The sequence below is a fragment of the Eucyclogobius newberryi genome, unplaced genomic scaffold (genome assembly GCF_026437365.1).
Source record: "Eucyclogobius newberryi isolate DKJ021-1_F unplaced genomic scaffold, fEucNew1.0.hap1 SCAF_8, whole genome shotgun sequence".
NCBI lineage: Eukaryota > Metazoa > Chordata > Actinopteri > Gobiiformes > Gobiidae > Eucyclogobius > Eucyclogobius newberryi.
In genome coordinates, this window is record NW_027316500.1 from 5,235,798 (window position 1) to 5,255,558 (window position 19,761).

Genomic DNA, 19,761 nt, shown 5'->3' on the forward strand with positions numbered 1-19,761 from the left:
CTCAGCTGATGGACGATACAGGATTACTCAAACCATGAATCACTCAAAATACAATTCTGAGTAAACCAATGATGATAATGAACACTGTTAAAACAAGGTTTAAAGCTCATTTAAGCTGTAAAGTCATGATGGACATAGATATAATATATGGATAAATAGACTGGACAATAGTGTTTTTAATTGTCTAAATATAGAGCATTATTTTCATCGTTCATTTAACTGACGCTCTCCTCAAGGACAGGTACTTACTAATTGCTAAAAATAGACTCATCTAGACAGCCATTAGTTGATGACTCACCTAATATAAAAGCTACTGCACTGACCATGTTTTTAATGTTAACTTTTCGTATGTGTTCTAAGTTTCCACTACCAACAAAGCAGAGTTCTTCAGACAGACCATTAAATGATCCACAAGGGCACATTAGAGACTATAAGTGGATAATTAAACTGCTTGTCGGCGCTATTCGTCCTTACAAACTAAAATAACCACATTGCACTGCTTCTAAGAGACCGGATTAAATAAAGACATAGAAATATCTTTTGATCTAGCGTCTTTGATTCTTCTTTTTCTCACCTGTCTATCACCTGGACTCTTTAATGTGTCTCTCCTGCCAGCGCATAGTCTGTATCAAACAATGTAACGTGTTTTTTCAGATGTAAATGCCGTGAATAAACTGATGTGTTCGGGTTTGATTCTATAACAGGCTGAGTTTTATTGACAAGAGAAAAAAAAGATCAAAAGTAAAAGTTCTTCTGACAAATGTGGGTTGTCGGTAAATTCAAGAGTTGACTTTTGAAGCGGTTACTGGCTCGTTCACACCTTTGATATGAGTTCCAAAACTGAAAAAAAAAATTTTTTAGATGAACAGACACAAATGTTGGTAACCTTTTGAATTTCCCTGAATAAACGATTAAAAGTATTTTTGGTAGCACTTTTTATAGAGGCTTGCAATAGTATTATAATAGTATTGACCCCCCTGGAACTTTTCCACATTTTGTCACGTCACGACCACAAACTTAAAATAAATTGAATTGGCATTTTGTGATTTTGTGTGAAAGAGCAACACAAAGTGGCACACAATTGTGTGAGGAAGTGAGGAAAGGAACATTATACATAATTAACATAATCTAATCATAATACAAATAAACTGAAAGGGGCAGGGTGCAAAGTATTCAGCCCCATTTCCCTGAGTGCAACTAATTGCGTGATGATTGTGAAAGATGAATGTTGACCTAATGATGAAACAGACCAGGACCTAATGATCCTGTGTCTAATCTAATCTCAGTATAAATGCAGCTGTTCTGTGAAGGCCACAGATGTTTGTGAAGAGAAGTTTGTGGAGAAAACAGCCTCATGAAGTCTAAGGAACACACCAGACAAGTCAGGGAGAAGGTTTAAAGCAGGGCTAGGTTATAAAAAAATGAACAAGCCTTGAACATCTCACGGAAATGGAAAGAGTGTTCTACAAACCTACCAAGACATGGCCGTCCAGCAAAACATACATCTGAACAAGGAGAGCACTGATCAGAGATAGAGCCAAGAGGCCCATGGGAACTCTGGAGGAGCTGCAGAGATCCACAGCTCAGGTGGACTGGGAATCTGTGCAGGAAGCCATGTGAGGGACACAGCAAACATGTGGAAGAAGGTGCTCTGGTCTGATCAGACCAAAAGAGAACATTTTGTCTTAAACGCAAAAGGCTGTGTGTGGTGTAAAACTAACACTGTCAAACATTGTGCTGTGGGGCTTTTCTACAGCAGGGACAGAGAAGCTGCTCTGAGCTGATGGAAGATGGAGCCACATACAGGGCAACAGAAATCCTGTTGAAGACTTGAGACTGGGGCGGAGGTTCAACTCCAGCAGGACAATCACCCAAAGATAAAGCCAGAGCTACAATAGAAGGGTTTAAAACAAAACATATTCATATGTTAGAACGGCCCAGTCAAAGTCCAAACCTGAATCCAATTGAGAATCTGTGGAAAGATCTGAAAACTGCTGTTCATAAACACTCTCATAAAATCTGACCGAGCTTGAGCTGTTTTTCATGAATAATGGGCAAACATTTTCAGTCTGTAGGAGGGAAAAGCTCTCCTACGGACTGCAGTAGCAATACAAGTCGAAGGCAGTAGAAGAAATAGTACTAATCGTAGTAAATACTTCAGCAAACTTACTCTTACATGAGTTTTTGAAGCACTACATTGCATTTTTACTTGAGTAATATCAGTTTGAAGTAACGTTACTCTTACTTAGGTACAATGTCTCGCTACTGTCCACCTCTGACTAATCATTACTTTATCAAAGCCAAGTTGAAGGTCAAAGTATAATTCGATAATAAAAATGTAGTTGTAGAAGTAGCAGTAAAAGTATTATAGAGCTGCATTTTAGGCCCATGATATTTCTGTGAACTGCAGGTGTCAAATACACGAATAAAGAGTGCAACATGTGGAGAATAGAACCATGACACGAGTGACTTTGTCCAGATGAGCGGCCACAGGTCACACAGCTGTCATTGTGTAAATGCGGGTCAAACATTGTGTCACTTGGGGCTGGGCGTCCTTCCCTTTAAATCCTTAAAGTCACTGTTGTAATAAGGAAGTGGTAACATTATTCACAACAATAAGTGTGACTCATAGACCAACGCTGTCACAAGACTCCACCCATCAGCTGAGAGGCATGACTTTTGGAAAACATTGTTCAAATAGGTCAAGCTTGAGAGTACAGGCCAATATGGAGTCAGTAGTACAAGTACTTTGAAGTGCTTGGATACTGTATGGCAGATTCACTTCTTTATAGGTCACTATTCTTGTTAGATTTTGGCCTAAACAATCATTTATTTGATTTACTTGCTTGTTGGGACATTAAAATTACATTTATTTCCTGGAGACTTATCTTAACCATAATTATTTCCGGTGTATCTTTAAAATAAGTAAACCATATCCAAGTGGAAATATGATGCACCTTGTTACAACAGTTTTTCCTCATCATTAGTTCACCCAAAGTTGTATTTTGATTGGTTCCTGCCTGTTTGAGTTAATCCTGTATTATCCTGAAAATGAGGCAAGAGTGCTCAGAAAATGTACTCTAATTATAAATGGAAACAAGCTCTGTCCAGAATCAAATCCGATTTCAAACTGCCTAGATTTTCCCTGGTAAATATAAGGAGTAAATCTGCTGTTGGAGGTCTGGACTGAGACTGACACTTTGTTGAGTTTTGACGATGCCTTTTTCAATAACAATGAGAAGTAAAAAGGTTTAGACAGGCCTTGTTTATTTTAGGCTTGAAATATAAATACCTGTACACATTTATTTAATATTTTTATTAATATATTTTTGTTTTTGTTGAATTACTGATTTGACAGAAAATAAATGGGTTGTATCTTTCATTTTATATTTCATGCATTTAGATGATATTTGATCTAGTTTATTTTATTTTATTTTATAAAAATGCCTTCACTCAAAAGCACAGCTAAACAGAACCGTTTTAGCCTAGATTTAAACACTGCCAGAGTCAGGGCCTGTCTCACAACCTCAGGGAGACTGGTCCAGGTTTACGCTCCATGAAACTGAAACGCAGATTCCCCATGTTTAGTCCTGACTCTGACACCAGCAGGAGGCCGGTCCATGTTTAGTCTTGACTCTGACACCAGCAGGAGGCCGGTCCATGTTTAGTCCTGACTCTGGCACCAGCAGGAGGCCGGTCCATGTTTAGTCCTGACTCTGGCACCAGCAGGAGACCGGTCCATGTTTAGTCCTGACTCTGGCACCAGCAGGAGACCGGTCCATGTTTAGTCCTGACTCTGGCACCAGCAGGAGGCCGGTCCATGTTTAGTCTTGACTCTGGCACCAGCAGGAGGCCGGTCCATGTTTAGTCCTGACTCTGGGCACCAGCAGGAGGCCGGTCCATGTTTAGTCCTGACTCTGACACCAGCAGGAGACCGGTCCATGTTTAGTCCTGACTCTGGCACCAGCAGGAGGCCGGTCCATGTTTAGTCCTGACTCTGGCACCAGCAGGAGGCCGGTCCATGTTTAGTCCTGACTCTGGCACCAGCAGGAGGCCGGTCCATGTTTAGTCCTGACTCTGGCACCAGCAGGAGACCGGTCCATGTTTAGTCCTGACTCTGGCACCAGCAGGAGGCCGGTCCATGTTTAGTCTTGACTCTGGCACCAGCAGGAGGCCGGTCCATGTTTAGTCCTGACTCTGGGCACCAGCAGGAGGCCGGTCCATGTTTAGTCCTGACTCTGACACCAGCAGGAGGCCGGTCCATGTTTAGTCCTGACTCTGGGCACCAGCAGGAGGCCGGTCCATGTTTAGTCCTGACTCTGGCACCAGCAGGAGACCGGTCCATGTTTAGTCCTGACTCTGGCACCAGCAGGAGACCGGTCCATGTTTAGTCCTGACTCTGGCACCAGCAGGAGGCCGGTCCATGTTTAGTCCTGACTCTGGCACCAGCAGGAGGCCGGTCCATGTTTAGTCCTGACTCTGGCACCAGCAGGAGACCGGTCCATGTTTAGTCCTGACTCTGGCACCAGCAGGAGGCCGGTCCATGTTTAGTCTTGACTCTGGCACCAGCAGGAGGCCGGTCCATGTTTAGTCCTGACTCTGGGCACCAGCAGGAGGCCGGTCCATGTTTAGTCCTGACTCTGGCACCAGCAGGAGGCCGGTCCATGTTTAGTCCTGACTCTGACACCAGCAGGAGACCGGTCCATGTTTAGTCCTGACTCTGGCACCAGCAGGAGGCCGGTCCATGTTTAGTCTTGACTCTGGCACCAGCAGGAGGCCGGTCCATGTTTAGTCCTGACTCTGGCACCAGCAGGAGGCCGGTCCATGTTTAGTCCTGACTCTGGCACCAGCAGGAGGCCGGTCTATGTTTAGTCCTGATTCTGGCACCAGCAGGAGGCCGGTCTATGTTTAGTCCTGACTCTGGCACCAGCAGGAGGCTGGTCTATGTTTAGTCCTGACTCTGGCACCAGCAGGAGGCCGGTCTATTTTTGGACCTGGAGGCTTGACTTGTGCCATTTCTGCTGGCTCTGTCGCACTCCCTTTTCTGATCAAGTCATCATTTCTCAATGGCGCTTTGTGCTTATTTTTAATCATTTCAACCTTCATAAGGACAATGGTGTCTAGAACATTCAAAATACTAGATATACAGAGTTCAATAAATCGTCAAGATTAGAACATGAGGCATTTTCAAAGCGTATCATGTCCTTGAACAGTGCACCTGTGCCATCATTTATGTGTCTCCTCTGAACAACTGCAGGACCAGGTGGTGTGGGCATAACAGACAGGTCAAAAAAGAGTGTCTTTATGTGTCTTTTTAAAAGACACATAAATGACCACACTGACGTTTGAAATGCTAGATGACTTTGTACTTACAGGTCCAGAGTGTGCCCTCTGCTGTGGGTGGGGCCAGTCACGTGCTAAGTTAGACCATAGGGTTAAAGGACAGCATCAAGCTCTATAGCGCTCCTGTCAAATATTATCAACATGCACATTGAAATCACCTGTAATGACCAAACCATCAAAGTCTGTGCATACGACTGAAAGCATCTCAGTCAAATCATCAATAAAACTTTGGCAGTGCTGGGGAGGCTTGTATAAAACAATGAAGAGCATTTTTAGCTCAGTTTTAAAGGATCCACACTCAAATGATGAAAACACCCCAAAGGACAATCTGTGGGTAACTGTATTCATTCTAAATAGTGCACACACACCTCCATCCTTGTTTTCTCGTGTTTCAGATTCAAACTTAAAGTTGGGTGGAACTGCACTATGTGTGTTTATGGCAAGCCATGTATCAGTTAAAAACATGAAATCAAGATTGTGAGAAGAGATATTTTTATTAATTAAAAAGATCTGACATTGAGCACAGAAAGTTTCAAATTAGTTTCAGTAAGACTGGATGGTAGAAAAAGCTTCAGTTGTAGTCATCTGGACTCAGCTAGAAACAATAGACGTTTCGACTCTCATCCAAGAGTCATTGTCAATAAAAGAATTTAGGTCAAGAACTCCGATATTTATACTATTCAGTGGTAAGTCCAGCCCATTGGGAGGAGTCTTCCTGAAGAGGAAAGAGTTGTTTGTTACAACAGAAACTTACCCTCTTGGTAAGTGTTGTGGAAAAAACATAATCTGGCCCTTTACTTTTTAACTTTCAATCATATTTCTAATCAGATTTAGTTCTAACAGCCTGACAACCGCTTTTGGCCTGGAAATTTACATGTCCGGACCTCCTGGAGTGGCTTGGAAGTCCCACGTTATGTTTCACACTAGGCAAGACATGTGAATTAAATTAATGCAAATGTTATGTACTGTCTCCTTCCTGAAACCACTGTTTCTTTGATGTCCCATTTGCTCCTTCTGTGTGTGTGTGGTCATGTGACCATCTGTGATTTAAGGCAGGGGACAGACGTGGGACGGGAGGATTTGGGAGACACACAGTTTGGGAAGCAGGGAAGAGACAGACGCGTGGACTCGGCCTTCGATGAGAATGGCCGAGTCCACGCGAGTTTCTTTCTGATTCAGCCACAAGATTAAACAGTTTACTTTTGAAACGAGACAACTTGCTTCTTTGTCTTATCGAGAGATTTTTGCCACGACATAAGTAAGACTGGATGGTATTTTCTTACAGGGATAAAATAAAAGTTTCCAATTACAAGAAGTAAAGCGGAGTTCTAAAACAGAATCCCACTATGATGTCATCAATATGCGGCGTGCCATTGAAAACACAGAGATCATTTACACACAACTGACACACACTTTTCTAACAGTTTAAATGATTATTCAACAAAATAAAGGTGTTATATGGTATCATTGTTTGTCAAATAATAACTGTTGTGTCATTTATGTGACGTTTGGCTCTTGTTTGTGGAATTACTTGCTGCCCATGTCCAACCAGAAACTCAGTATAAAATGGTCAAACTGGGGACAAATATTTAGTAAAAATATAATTGTGTTCACTTGTTAAATGTGTAGTCCAACCTGTCATATAGCCTTCAAGGGGTTTTAAAGGAAATATTCAATATGCATCCTTACTGCACTGAAATCTGATGAGACCATATTTTTGGATCAATTCTAAAATTATTGTAATAATTTTGTCATATTTTGTAGGTGGAAAGGGCTTATACGATACATTATACTAATAAGTTAAAGGTGCACCATTTACATTTTTTGTAACGCTTTAAAATAATGTTCCTTAAACTATTTATAACACATTACCAGGCACTTTACTCATTAGTTTATGCGCTTCACTGGCATTATTAGCTTATTAATGTTCCTACTTAAAAAATACACAAAATGTATACACATTTTTGTTAATAAGCCAGTCACAAATGCTAGTGAATCCTTATAAATGCTTAAAAACAAATAGTGCTTATTAATGCTTTATAAATCATTTACGCTGGAATCTTATTTTAAAGCGTTAACGTTATTTTGGTGACGGGTCCACCACCTGCTCGTCTCCATGGAAATGTCTGACCGGTAACTTGGCCAGGAGGCGTGACTTGCTTGTTTAAAGTCACACTGCGGAAAATTCCAGGCAGAGCAATAACATCTTCATGGAGACAATAGGACAGTCCCATAGTGCATCTTTAATTTGTCCCTTCCAAACCCTGAACACTTGTTGCTCTTTTATCCAGAGCAAACCGTTTCCATCTCAGTGTAATATTGACTTGTAGTTGCAGAATCACAAGTGGCTCTCAGTTCTCGTTGTCTGTTGTGCTCTCTGCATTCCACGGCTCGGCCCCGGCCTTCCACAGAACACACGTTTGTTTCATCATCTCGCCTCCGAGCACAAAGCCACACTGTACACACTCCAGTACAAATGTTTATTCCAATTTGAAATGCGGAGGAGCCATCGCCCTGTTGAGTTAGTTTACAAAAGGTCTCTACAAGTGACGCGTTACACACATGCAGCAGGACGAAGCAGAGACAGGAAGTGCCCGAGAAGGTTCGAGACATGAGCTTGTGCTGGTGCAGCCGGTGCATGCGTTTGGCTACCATGCGGCGAACAGTTCATCACAGTTTGTGCAAGAAGAGAGCCCCCCTTCAGACCCCCATCAGATCCCCATCAGACCCCCATCAGGCCCCCTTCAGACCCCCATCAGACCCCCTTCAGACCCCCATCAGGCCCCCTTCAGACCCCCTTCAGACCCCCTTCAGACCCCCATCAGACATGGCATTGAATCTAATTGTGCTGTGTTGTTTAAGGAGATTTGTGGAGACTTGGAGAAGATTTGGCGAGTGCTTTTGGAAATGTGGAGCAGGTGTGTCCTGACTTAGAGCCGGAGACAAAAAAAAAAAAAGTAGTCAACAAGTAAACATTTGAGTAGTCATCAAATAGTCTAAAGCAAATCAACAGTTTCCTCATTACTGATTCCTGCAGGTTTTGGAGTTCATCCTGTGTTATCCTGCAACTGAGGCTCGAGTGTTCAGAAGTCCTGTTTTCACCTACCCCCTATCCCCGCCCACATCCCTGTACTTAGTTGTGATTATTTGATCAATTAAGACTCAGAATTTCACATGTAAAGTTCTAAATTGTCACATCGCCACTTTTCAACAGGAAGTCAACCAGTGAAAATGAACCAGTCAGCTCAGCGTGTATGATCTGTGAATGCATTTGTATAATGATGCTTATTTGTTGTTAAATTCAAATAATAAAGGCTAATAACTATAGTTTGAAATACATTGGCTGAAAATTTAAAATGTTGTATTCATAATATCTTTTTTAAACCAGTGAGTTTACATACAGAGATTCTACACATACTTCTCTTAACAAAAGTATGCCCTGCTTTTATGATTATGATTATGTACCGTTTTGTTAGATATTCTTAACCTCTTTTCATTGTGTTTGATTTTCCCTGCCTAAAATCAAAATTGAAGCCCGTGGAGTACAACCGGGGCTGACACTGTAATTTATTCTGTTTGTGTATAATACTCCAGCGAACAAATCTATTATTGAAATATCCGTTAACTCATTTGAAAAATCACAACATGACACGTTTCATTCAGGTTCCTGCGAGGTCTGAAGGGGCCCCGAGTCTCACGAGTGGCACTTAAACATCAACAACAACCTCCGACACACGACACACGACGATCCACGATAAATACACATCGATTTTCACTTCCATAACCTGGCTCACGAAGCAGAGATGGCATAAACCTTGGCACTTTTTCTTTTACAATATCGCTGCCTTTGAAAACAGCCGAGCAGAAATCATGCAGCGAAAGCAAAATAGAGTCGTTTGTGTTGGATTTGGTGGATGGATCCGGCCCCTGAGAGCGGAGAGGACGGAGCCGGGAGCAGGAGGACCACGTCGTTAACTTTGCGGGTGTTTTACTCGTTAAAGCGTGCTGGGTCCGTGTGTGGAGAGAGTGGACGTCAGCCCTGCCAGACAAAAGCACATGTCATTAGAGCAGATCTGTGTGCCAGAAATGAAAGAGAATTTTAATGAATGAATGATGTGGAGCTCGTTGGAGGAAAGGAAGGATAAAGGTTACGCACGGAAAATACTGTCGCAGCACAATGAATAAAATGTCTTTCTTTGTTTTTTTTCTGGGCCAAATTGTTGTTCATGGAAATTCAGTTTTGCACAAAATGTATATGGTAAAATGGAAAATTAAAGTATTTTCTCCATTGTTGCTCCGACTGTGCGGGGCTTAGCTAGTGTGTTGGCAGGGGGAGATAAAGGACACTTCAACTTGACCCACAACAATTCATTTCCTCAGAATCCAGGCTCAAAAACAGATTAAATACAGTCCCAAAGTCTGTATCAGTGATAAATGTGTTCCTGTTGTTCATCTGGTTTTCTAAAATGGATTTTCTTTTATAGATCTCCAGTACTAACGTAATATTTAGCTGTAGACCTTCCTTTATATTGTTTTTTACAGTAGCAGCTCTTTCACATTTTAGATTTGAGCTCTTATAGGATACAAATTCATAAGTCACTATGATGTCACCTGCATAACCTCTTTACAGTGAGCTTTGGAAATGTAGAATTGTGTACTTTCAAGCCTGATGCAAATAACTGTGTTTCATGTGAACTACAGGTGTTTTAGCAGTCTTAAAAACGTGTTCATTAATCTAAAAATCAGTCCCTTTAATGTGGTGATGCAGTATTGATATCAACTTAAAGGTGACGAGGGAAACAGTTTATTCAAAAAAATCAACACTTTTTCCTCATCATTCCTTTAAGCAAAGTTTTATTTTGTCACAAAGTCCTTATTGTCCTGCAAAGGAGGCTCAAGTGCTCAGAAAAGTCCTGTTTTCACCTACCCCCTAGTCCCACCCACATCCCTGTACTTGTGATTATTTGAAAAGACTCAGCGTGACACATGTAGAGTTCTAAACTGTCACCCAGCCACTTTTCAAAAATAAATCATCTAAATAACAATGTGCTGCTTGTTACGGTGAAATGTGACTATGTAGAGGCGGGGCCTATCACTTCTGTAGTTTTGAACAGGAAGACAATGGACCTGTTTATATTACTGAGCTGTTTTAGGTCAATATTGCAGTTTACAATGAACAAAATGTGAAAAAAACATAACAGACTGCTGAACAGATGTTTTTGAGCTTTGTGGAACATGTTTTAGTTTGGAGAAGCTGACAGGAGCACTACAGAACAACAGACATCATGTTCAGCGTTTAACAGTGACTTCTGTCTATTTTACATACATTTTTAATACATGACATGACAGGTCAACGGTTTTAATATTCTGGGAACCGTAGTTCTAAAATATGATACAGTTGTTCACATGAGCACCAGAGCAAAGGCACGAGGCAAAGTGTGTTGTGTTGAGGTGAGCGGAGATTCCTCATTACACAATCAAACCCTGGTCTTCAGTGTGACAGACAGCACGCACCTACACACACGCACACGCTAACACACACTACACACCTACACACACACGCTCACACACACACCCTCCCTTGCTCCTGTCTGCTGCTCTGAACCAGTGCAGAGGTGACGACTGTCTATGGTAATAAACTCTTTAACCCTTTCAAACTCAAACCAAAATCACAACATCAGATACATTTTTGTGGATTGTAAATCTGGTAATGGCAATATAGTGTCCTCTGCCAACAACATAAATATCCTGTCCCATTGTTTATTATTAAAAAACATATTATTAATGCTGTAGTTTGGACTGTTAATGCTCTTGAATTCATGCACATCCAAATGAATCTTGATTTAAAAACATAACTCATAATGCGAAAAATTGAATTAGATTGGAGGTGGATTTTATATTGGTGCAAATATTATATATTTTATTTTTCTATATGGGTGTGGATAAATGAAAAATATCATAATATTTATGAACCACAACAGCAGGACAAATACTGGATTGGCATTAGCTGAAGGAAAGTCCACATCTCTAATTGAGACGTTTCTCTCAAATTTTAAATTAGAGATGGTTCAATTTGTATCTCAAGTCACGAGACCTTCCTGACTCATAGTAGGACCTCTGGGTGTTACCATCATCATTAAAACATGTACTAAAAAGCTTAAAGACAGTGCATGGAAAGCCCTGCTAGCTTCTCCTAGACGCAGCAGCCCTTCTCAGCTTTGATCACTGACAGACTGAAAATCTGGCCTTAGTTTTGCCTCTTGCACTCTCACTCTCACATCACACACATCATCACATCACACACATCATCACATCACACACATCATCACATCACACACATCATCACATCACACACATCATCACATCACACACACATCATGACATCATCACATCACACACATCATCACATCACACACATCATCACATCACACACATCACACACATCATCACATCACACACATCACACACATCATCACATCACACACATCATCACATCACACACATCATCACATCACACACATCATCACATCACACACATCACACACATCATCACATCACACACATCACACACATCATCACATCACACACATCATCACATCACACACATCATCACATCACACACATATCATCACATCACACACATCACACACATCACACACACATCATCACATCACACACATCATCACATCACACACATCACACACATCATCACATCACACACATCATCACATCACACACATCACACACATCATCACATCACACACATCATCACATCACACACATCATCACATCACACACATCATCACATCACACACACACACATCATCACATCACACACATCACACACATCATCACACACACATCATCACATCACACACATCATCACATCACATCACACACATCACACACATCACATCACACACACATCATCACATCACACACATCATCACATCACACACATCATCACATCACACACATCATCACATCACACACATCATCACACACACATCATCACATCACACACATCATCACATCACATCACACACATCATCACATCACATCACACACACATCATCACATCACACACACATCATCACATCACACACACATCATCACATCACACACATCATCACATCACACACATCATGACATCACACACATCATGACATCACACACATCACACACATCATCACATCACATCACACACATCACATCACACACATCATCACATCACACACATCATCACATCACACACACATCATCACATCACACACATCATCACATCACACACATCATCACATCACACACATCATGACATCACACACATCATCACATCACACACATCATCACATCACACACATCATCACATCACACACATCATCACATCACATCACACACATCATCACATCACACACATCATCACATCACACACATCATCACATCACACACACACATCACACACACATCATCACATCACACACATCATCACATCACACACATCATCACATCACACACATCATCACATCACACACACATCATCACATCACACACATCATCACATCACACACATCATCACATCACACACATCATCACATCACACACATCATCACATCACACACATCATCACATCACACACACATCATGACATCATCACATCACACACATCATCACATCACACACATCATCACATCACACACATCATCACATCACACACATCATCACATCACACACATCATCACATCACACACATCATCACATCACACACATCATCACATCACACACATCATCACATCACACACATCATCACATCACACACACATTATGACATCACCAGAGCTTGTAAACCAGAGCTCCTCACCAAGCTCTAAAGTAATTTACGGTGTGCCACAGGGTTCGGTACTCGGTCCAATTCTGTTTACTCTTTATATGCTACCATTAGGCAACATTATCAGAAAGCATGGCATTAACTTCCACTGCTATGCAGATGACACTCAGCTGTATTTATCAATGAAACCTGATCAGAGCGATCAAGTAGACAGACTTAGTGCTTGTGTGAAGGAGATAAAAACCTGGATGACACTAAACTACCTGCTTCTTAACCCTGAAAAAACCGAGGTCATTGTGCTTGGCCCTAAGCATCTACGAGACTCTCTATCTGAGCAGATAGTCACACTGGACAATGTCAGTGTAGCCTCCAGTTCTACTGTAAGAAACCTTGGAGTCTTATTTGACCAGGAGCTCTCATTTAAAGCTCATATAAATCAAGCTTGTAAAACAGCCTATTTCCATTTGCGCAACATCGCCAAAATCAGAAGAATCCTGCCTAAAAGTGATGCCGAAAAACTTATCCATGCATTTGTAACGACTAGATTAGACTACTGTAACTCCTGCTCACAGCGTGTCCTAAAAGCTCCATAAAAAGCTTTCAACTGGTTCAAAATGCAGCAGCAAGATTACTAACAGGAACAAAAAGAAGAGAGCACATTACGCCAGTGCTGAAGTCTCTTCACTGGCTCACCGTCGAGTCTAGAATCAAATTCAAAATTCTACTCTTGACCTACAAAGCCATAAATGACATGGCCCCATCCTACCTCAAAGATGCTATAGAACCATATCATCCAAACAGAGCTCTTCGCTCTCAGAATGCTGGCCTTCTGGTGGTCCCAAGAGTCTCCAAAAGCACAGTAGGAGCTAGAGCCTTCTGGTGGTCCCAAGAGTCTCTAAAAGCACAGTAGGAGGTAGAGCCTTCTGGTGGTCCCAAGAGTCTCTAAAAGCACAGTAGGAGCTAGAGCCTTCTGGTGGTCCCAAGAGTCTCTAAAAGCACAGTAGGAGGTAGAGCCTTCTGGTGGTCCCAAGAGTCTCTAAAAGCACAGTAGGAGCTAGAGCCTTCTGGTGGTCCCAAGAGTCTCTAAAAGCACAGTAGGAGCTAGAGCCTTCTGGTGGTCCCAAGAGTCTCTAAAAGCACAGTAGGAGCTAGAGCCTTCTGGTGGTCCCAAGAGTCTCTAAAAGCACAGTAGGAGGTAGAGCCTTCTGGTGGTCCCAAGAGTCTCTAAAAGCACAGTAGGAGCTAGAGCCTTCTGGTGGTCCCAAGAGTCTCTAAAAGCACAGTAGGAGGTAGAGCGTTTAGCTCCCAAGCTCCTGTGTTGTGGAATCAGCTCCTGTCCATGTTAAAGAGGCCGACACAGTCTCTTCATTTAAGACCAGGCTTAAAACGTTCCTCTTTGAAATCACTCATGGTCAGGCCAGTTAGGAACAGGAATAAAACCTACAGTTTCCCAGCTACGCTGCCCTAGGAGTAACTATGTGGGGGAAGTATGACAGCTTGAGCACTATCCTCTTCTTCTTCTGACTACTTATGCTATCAAACAATATTTATTTTTTGATTCCACTTGCAAACTGTTCACCGCCTTCTTTTCTTTCTCTCACTCCTGAGGACCTGTGGACCCAGATGCCCCTCCCCTGGTGAAGTGGTCCCTGCCCTGTGTGGACGGTCCCTCATCTGCCTGAAGAGTGGCTCCAGTTCGCCTCAGTCGGTCCCTCATCTGCCTGAAGAGTGGGTCCAGCTCGCCTCCGACGGTCCCTCATCTGCCTGAAGAGTGGGTCCAGCTCGCCTCCGACGGTCCCTCTTCTGCCTGAAGAGTGGGTCCAGCTCGACTCAGACGGTCCCTCTTCTGCCTGAAGAGTGGGTCCAGCTCGACTCCGACGGTCCCTCTTCTGCCTGAAGAGTGGGTCCAGCTCGCCTCCGACGGTCCCTCTTCTGCCTGAAGAGTGGGTCCAGCTCGACTCAGACGGTCCCTCTTCTGCCTGAAGAGTGGGTCCAGCTCGCCTCCGACGGTCCCTCATCTGCCTGAAGAGTGGGTCCAGCTCGACTCAGACGGTCCCTCTTCTGCCTGAAGAGTGGGTCCAGCTCCAGTCTCCTCGTGTCCGTCTGTGAGAGTCGGATCTCTCCTTCACTGGAACTCCTCCAGGTTTCTACGCTTTTTTCCCAAAGAGGTTTTTTTGTAGTTTTTCCTGGCCGAGAAGGAGAGTCTAAGGACAGAGGACCCTGGGACATCGTCCCTCGCCACCACAGACATTGTCTGACTTCATCGCCACCACAGACATTGTTGATTCATTTCTCCCTGTGGCCCTCAGAGGCAACTGTTGTTGTGATTTTGGGCCTTACAAAAATAAATTGATTTGATTTGATTTGATCACACACATCATCACATCACACACATCATCACATCACACACATCATCACATCACACACATTAATGACTCCATTAGGACTGCGTCTGAAGTTTGAGCTGTAGAACGCACTGTACAACTTTCTAAATACAACCGACAAGAAGAAGACTAGATTTTCAGTGCAACTACTAAAAATCAAAAGATGTTGTGTTTAACTGTCGAGAATTCCTGGAGGATAAATACCAACAACTAGTGTGTGTGTGTGTGTGTGTGTGTGTGTGCGTTTGTTTGTGTTGTGTGTGTTTACTTGCAGAGAGGAGTTGGACTTTGCTCATAGGTTGAGAGTTCACTTTGCCTCTACTTGTCAGACTAATGTGTTGAAGAGATCCTTGTATTTGACAGAATATTAACACTGTAAATGATGTGTATGAAATGAACTGATGTCCTTGTCAGTCGTCCAGGTTGGTTGCAACTAGGCAATTTTTTTTTAGAATGAATATTTCACTACTCATCCAACAACTTGGACAAAGTGTGACATCATTTAACCTTCTGTTGTCGTTGGTGATGGCCAAATTAACATATTCTCAACTGCTCTCCTTAAAAAAAAAAAAAAAAAACTTAGAGCTGTATAATGCTTTCTCAGGTATTTAGTATTGAACTATAACATAAGTAGATCATCATTTTACACGTGTGCATTTTGAATTATGTACAGTATTGGTCTGAAAGGCTTAATAATAGAAACATGTCCATTGACTTGTTTCACTGTAAAAAGCAGCACATTGTAATTTACATGTTTTATGCATGAAAACTGCCTACTTGACATCTTATAACCCAACAGGTGTCACACAGAGTCTTCACCTTTCAAAACATCACAACTAAGTACAACGATGTGGGGGGGGACAGGGGGTGGGTGAAAACAAGACATTTCTGAGCACTGGAGCCTTAAATTCAGGACAATACAGGATTACTCAAACATGCAGGAATATCAAACTATACATTTGATTCAACTAATGATGAGGAAACATCATTATAACGAGGATAAAGCTCATTTAGGTTGAGTTTCCATAATATGTCTCCTTTAATGACAATCAGTCATCCTTCAACCAGGGCCGCCAGGTCAAATCTTACTATAGTGTCCCTGGACAAGACACTTAACCCTCATTTCCTGTTCCAATCACAGAGAGAAAGGGCTTTAAAAATGTCAGAAGTTTGCTATCACGCCCAGTGCAGCATAAAGCCTTTTCTAACTTCACATGACATAACTTTATGTAAGCTAATATGTAAAATATCTATACTTCATCTTAAAGTAGTTTGGACTTGTTTACATATTCAAATTCAAGTCATATATATATATATATAACACCATCAGCATCATGTGGAGCACGGCCGAGGGATATTTCAAACATGCTTCATCATCTTTCAGATTGGGACACAGCTAAATACCTCAGCTAATGCGTGTCGTTAAGTGCTTGTTTGGCAAAGTGCCGGGGCCGGCGAGTGGGAAGAGGCCATAAAAACTATTTACCTTTTCGGTTTTATTGCGTGCTGCACTCCCCCCGCTCTTCCTCGCTCTTCCTCGCGCTCTTCCTCGCTCTTCCCCGCTCTTCCTCGCGCTCTTCCCCGCTCTTCCTTGCTCTTCCCCGCTCTTCCTCGCTCTTCCTCGCTCTTCCCCGCTCTTCCTCTCTCATGTGGGAGATCCATGAAGTCTGTCGTCTGATTCCCACGTCCGGCTCTTGATTTGAACATTTTATTTTGAAAGGTCCACAAAAATGGTGTCACTTAATTTAGTTTGGAAGTCCTTCATCAATATCGTTAAAGTGCTTCATATAAAAAATAATACTGTCAATTTGAGTTAAAAATGGTGAAATGATCCCTATTTAAAACATGTAATACTTCATAGCATTAACAGTAATATTAATGCCTAATTTATATGAACAAATTAGAAAAAAAACACGGTTAAATATTAATTGTCAATTTAAATACACAGAGTTATAGCCACGGGGAAAACTTGTATATTAAATAATGATTAGTTCACCATTTTAAAAGTAGCTGGTGTTTACTGTGTAGTTGGAGTTAGTCTATCAGCTTAATTAAAAACACTGCAAACCAAAGTCCTCCTCCGCTCTTGGTTCACTCAATATTTATAAAGACTCAATGACACTCTTTAAAAATGCATAGGCCATCTGTGCAGTTGTCAGTGCAAACTCATTTTGGCTAGCTGCCCTCCGGTTTCCCCATCGCGTCCAAATATGGTGCCCCTGTAGCAGAAGCCATTCACGCTTAGTCCCGTTTTGTGCTTGAGATTTTGAAACTGCATAAAGTCGTTGTGTTCCTCTGGGCATGGATTGCGATGAGGTAGAATTATTAGTACCGATTTGCAATTTTTGTTGTGGTGGAATTGGAAGGAGGTATGCCTAACAGTGTAGCTCAAAAGTCAACTCATTGCGTTAGTCCTTTGCAATGGTAAATACCAGGCACTTAAGCACCAGATTTCTTCAAGTGCAGTCCTCCCACCACATGGCGGCGCTACACAGAGCTCTCGTCCGGCCGAGGCAGTATCTGCGTGTGTTTCCTCTTTTCTAACATCTTATTCAGTTCATCTGTAAAAGAATATCCGTTCGGCGACGTATTCGCTGAATCGTTCTGTCTTAGTAGCACGTAGCTATTTCCGTTTATCCTTCGTAGCATGCTAGGCAGGGTCGCCGCTAACCCGTTGCCGAATTCACAATCGGGCGACTGGCGATTCGGCGTCGGCGGGAGGGGCGGGGCCGGCGGCGGCGAATCCCTGTTGGACGTGGTCTGCCCTTCCCCGGGCACGATCTGGAGCAGGCCGCCGTTTTGAATATTCCCGTTGTGATGCTTGGCGTTACCGTTAGCGTAGCCGTTACAATGCGACGAGATGGTTTTCAGCTCCATGTTGGCGGAGCTTCGGTGCTTCCGGTTTTTGCTGGCTCTTTTGTTTTTGGGGTAAGAGGCAGAGGCGGCACGCAAAGAATATTTCCCCCGGTTATTGACACGTAGACAGAATCCCACGTAAAGTAGCACCACGGTTAGCACGATGCATAGACCTCCCAGAATGGTGATTAGCGTGAGGTACAGCGCCTCCATGTTCTGCGGGTTGAGGAGGTTGGTTTTGGGCAGACGGGGAGCGGGGAGCGGATTCTGCGGACGCTCGGTGGAAGTGGCCTCCTCCGGTGTCGGTAAAGTGAAGACGTGGAAATCCTCGGCAGGTTCGGTGTTGTGAAGCGCAGGTGTGTCTTCTTGAACCGTGATGTTGTAGGAGATTATAGGAACCCGGATGTCGTTCTCCGCGCCGTAGCAGGTGTACAGTCCGCTTTGATCGGGTTTGGCGTCGATGATGAGCAGCCCGTCGGTGCCCGTGCGGACCCCCGAGCTGAGGCCGTAGCCGAGCAGGTCGCGCCCGTCTTGGCTCCACATGGGGGAGGCCAGGTTAGAGGTGAGCTCACACTGGAGGAGAACGTCGTCGCCCACACGCACCGACCGGCTCTTCTGCACCACCGCTGGAAAAGAGAGGGAAATATGGTTTAATAGTGACTTAAATAACTAATGTGATCCATTATTTCTACCGTTATTGTCCTACAAACATGCTTTTTAGTATCTCTGCTTTGGCATCTTAAAAAAAAAAAAAAAAAGATTTAAACAAAGCTAGCTTCCTCCTAACATGCTAATGCAGACACACATTTTAATGAACGCAATCTGATGGCAGAAGCACTTAAAACAAGTCTAGAGATGATTTATGGACTTAAAACTGTGCAGAAGATATCAGCGCTCAACTTACAAAACTGGTGGTTTGTCTTTGCCGAGAAGGAGGGTCTAAGGACAGAGGACGCTGGGACATTTGTGTAAGGACAGGGGACGCTGGGACATTTGAGTAAGGACAGGGACATTTGTCTAAAGACAGGGACATTTGTCTAAGGACAGGGACATTTGTCTAAGGACAGGGACATCTGTCTAAGGACAGGGACATCTGTCTAAGGACAGGGACATTGTTCTAAGGACAGGGACATTTGTCTAAGGACAGGGACATCTGTCTAAGGACAGGGACATTGTTCTAAGGACAGGGACATTTGTCTAAGGACAGGGGATGCTGGGACATCTGTCTAAGGACAGGGACATCTGTCTAAGGACAGGGGATGCTGGGACATTTGTCTAAGGACAGGGACATCTGTCTAAGGACAGGGACATTTGTCTAAGGACAGGGACATCTGTCTAAGGACAGGGTCATCT

The 19,761-nt window shown here is 42.9% G+C and overlaps 1 protein-coding gene across 1 annotated transcript in view; it reads right to left on the minus strand.

Moving 5' to 3' along the window:
• Positions 1 to 17,250: 17,250 nt before the first annotated feature.
• Positions 17,251 to 19,761, minus strand: part of LOC140351071 (semaphorin-4G-like) — a 38,724-nt gene continuing 36,213 nt past the window's right edge. The window contains exon 14 of the mRNA XM_072436724.1: positions 17,251 to 19,034. Within this exon, the coding sequence (XP_072292825.1) occupies positions 18,040 to 19,034 (995 nt within the window). The 3' untranslated portion in view covers positions 17,251 to 18,039. The remainder of the gene's footprint in view (positions 19,035 to 19,761) is intronic.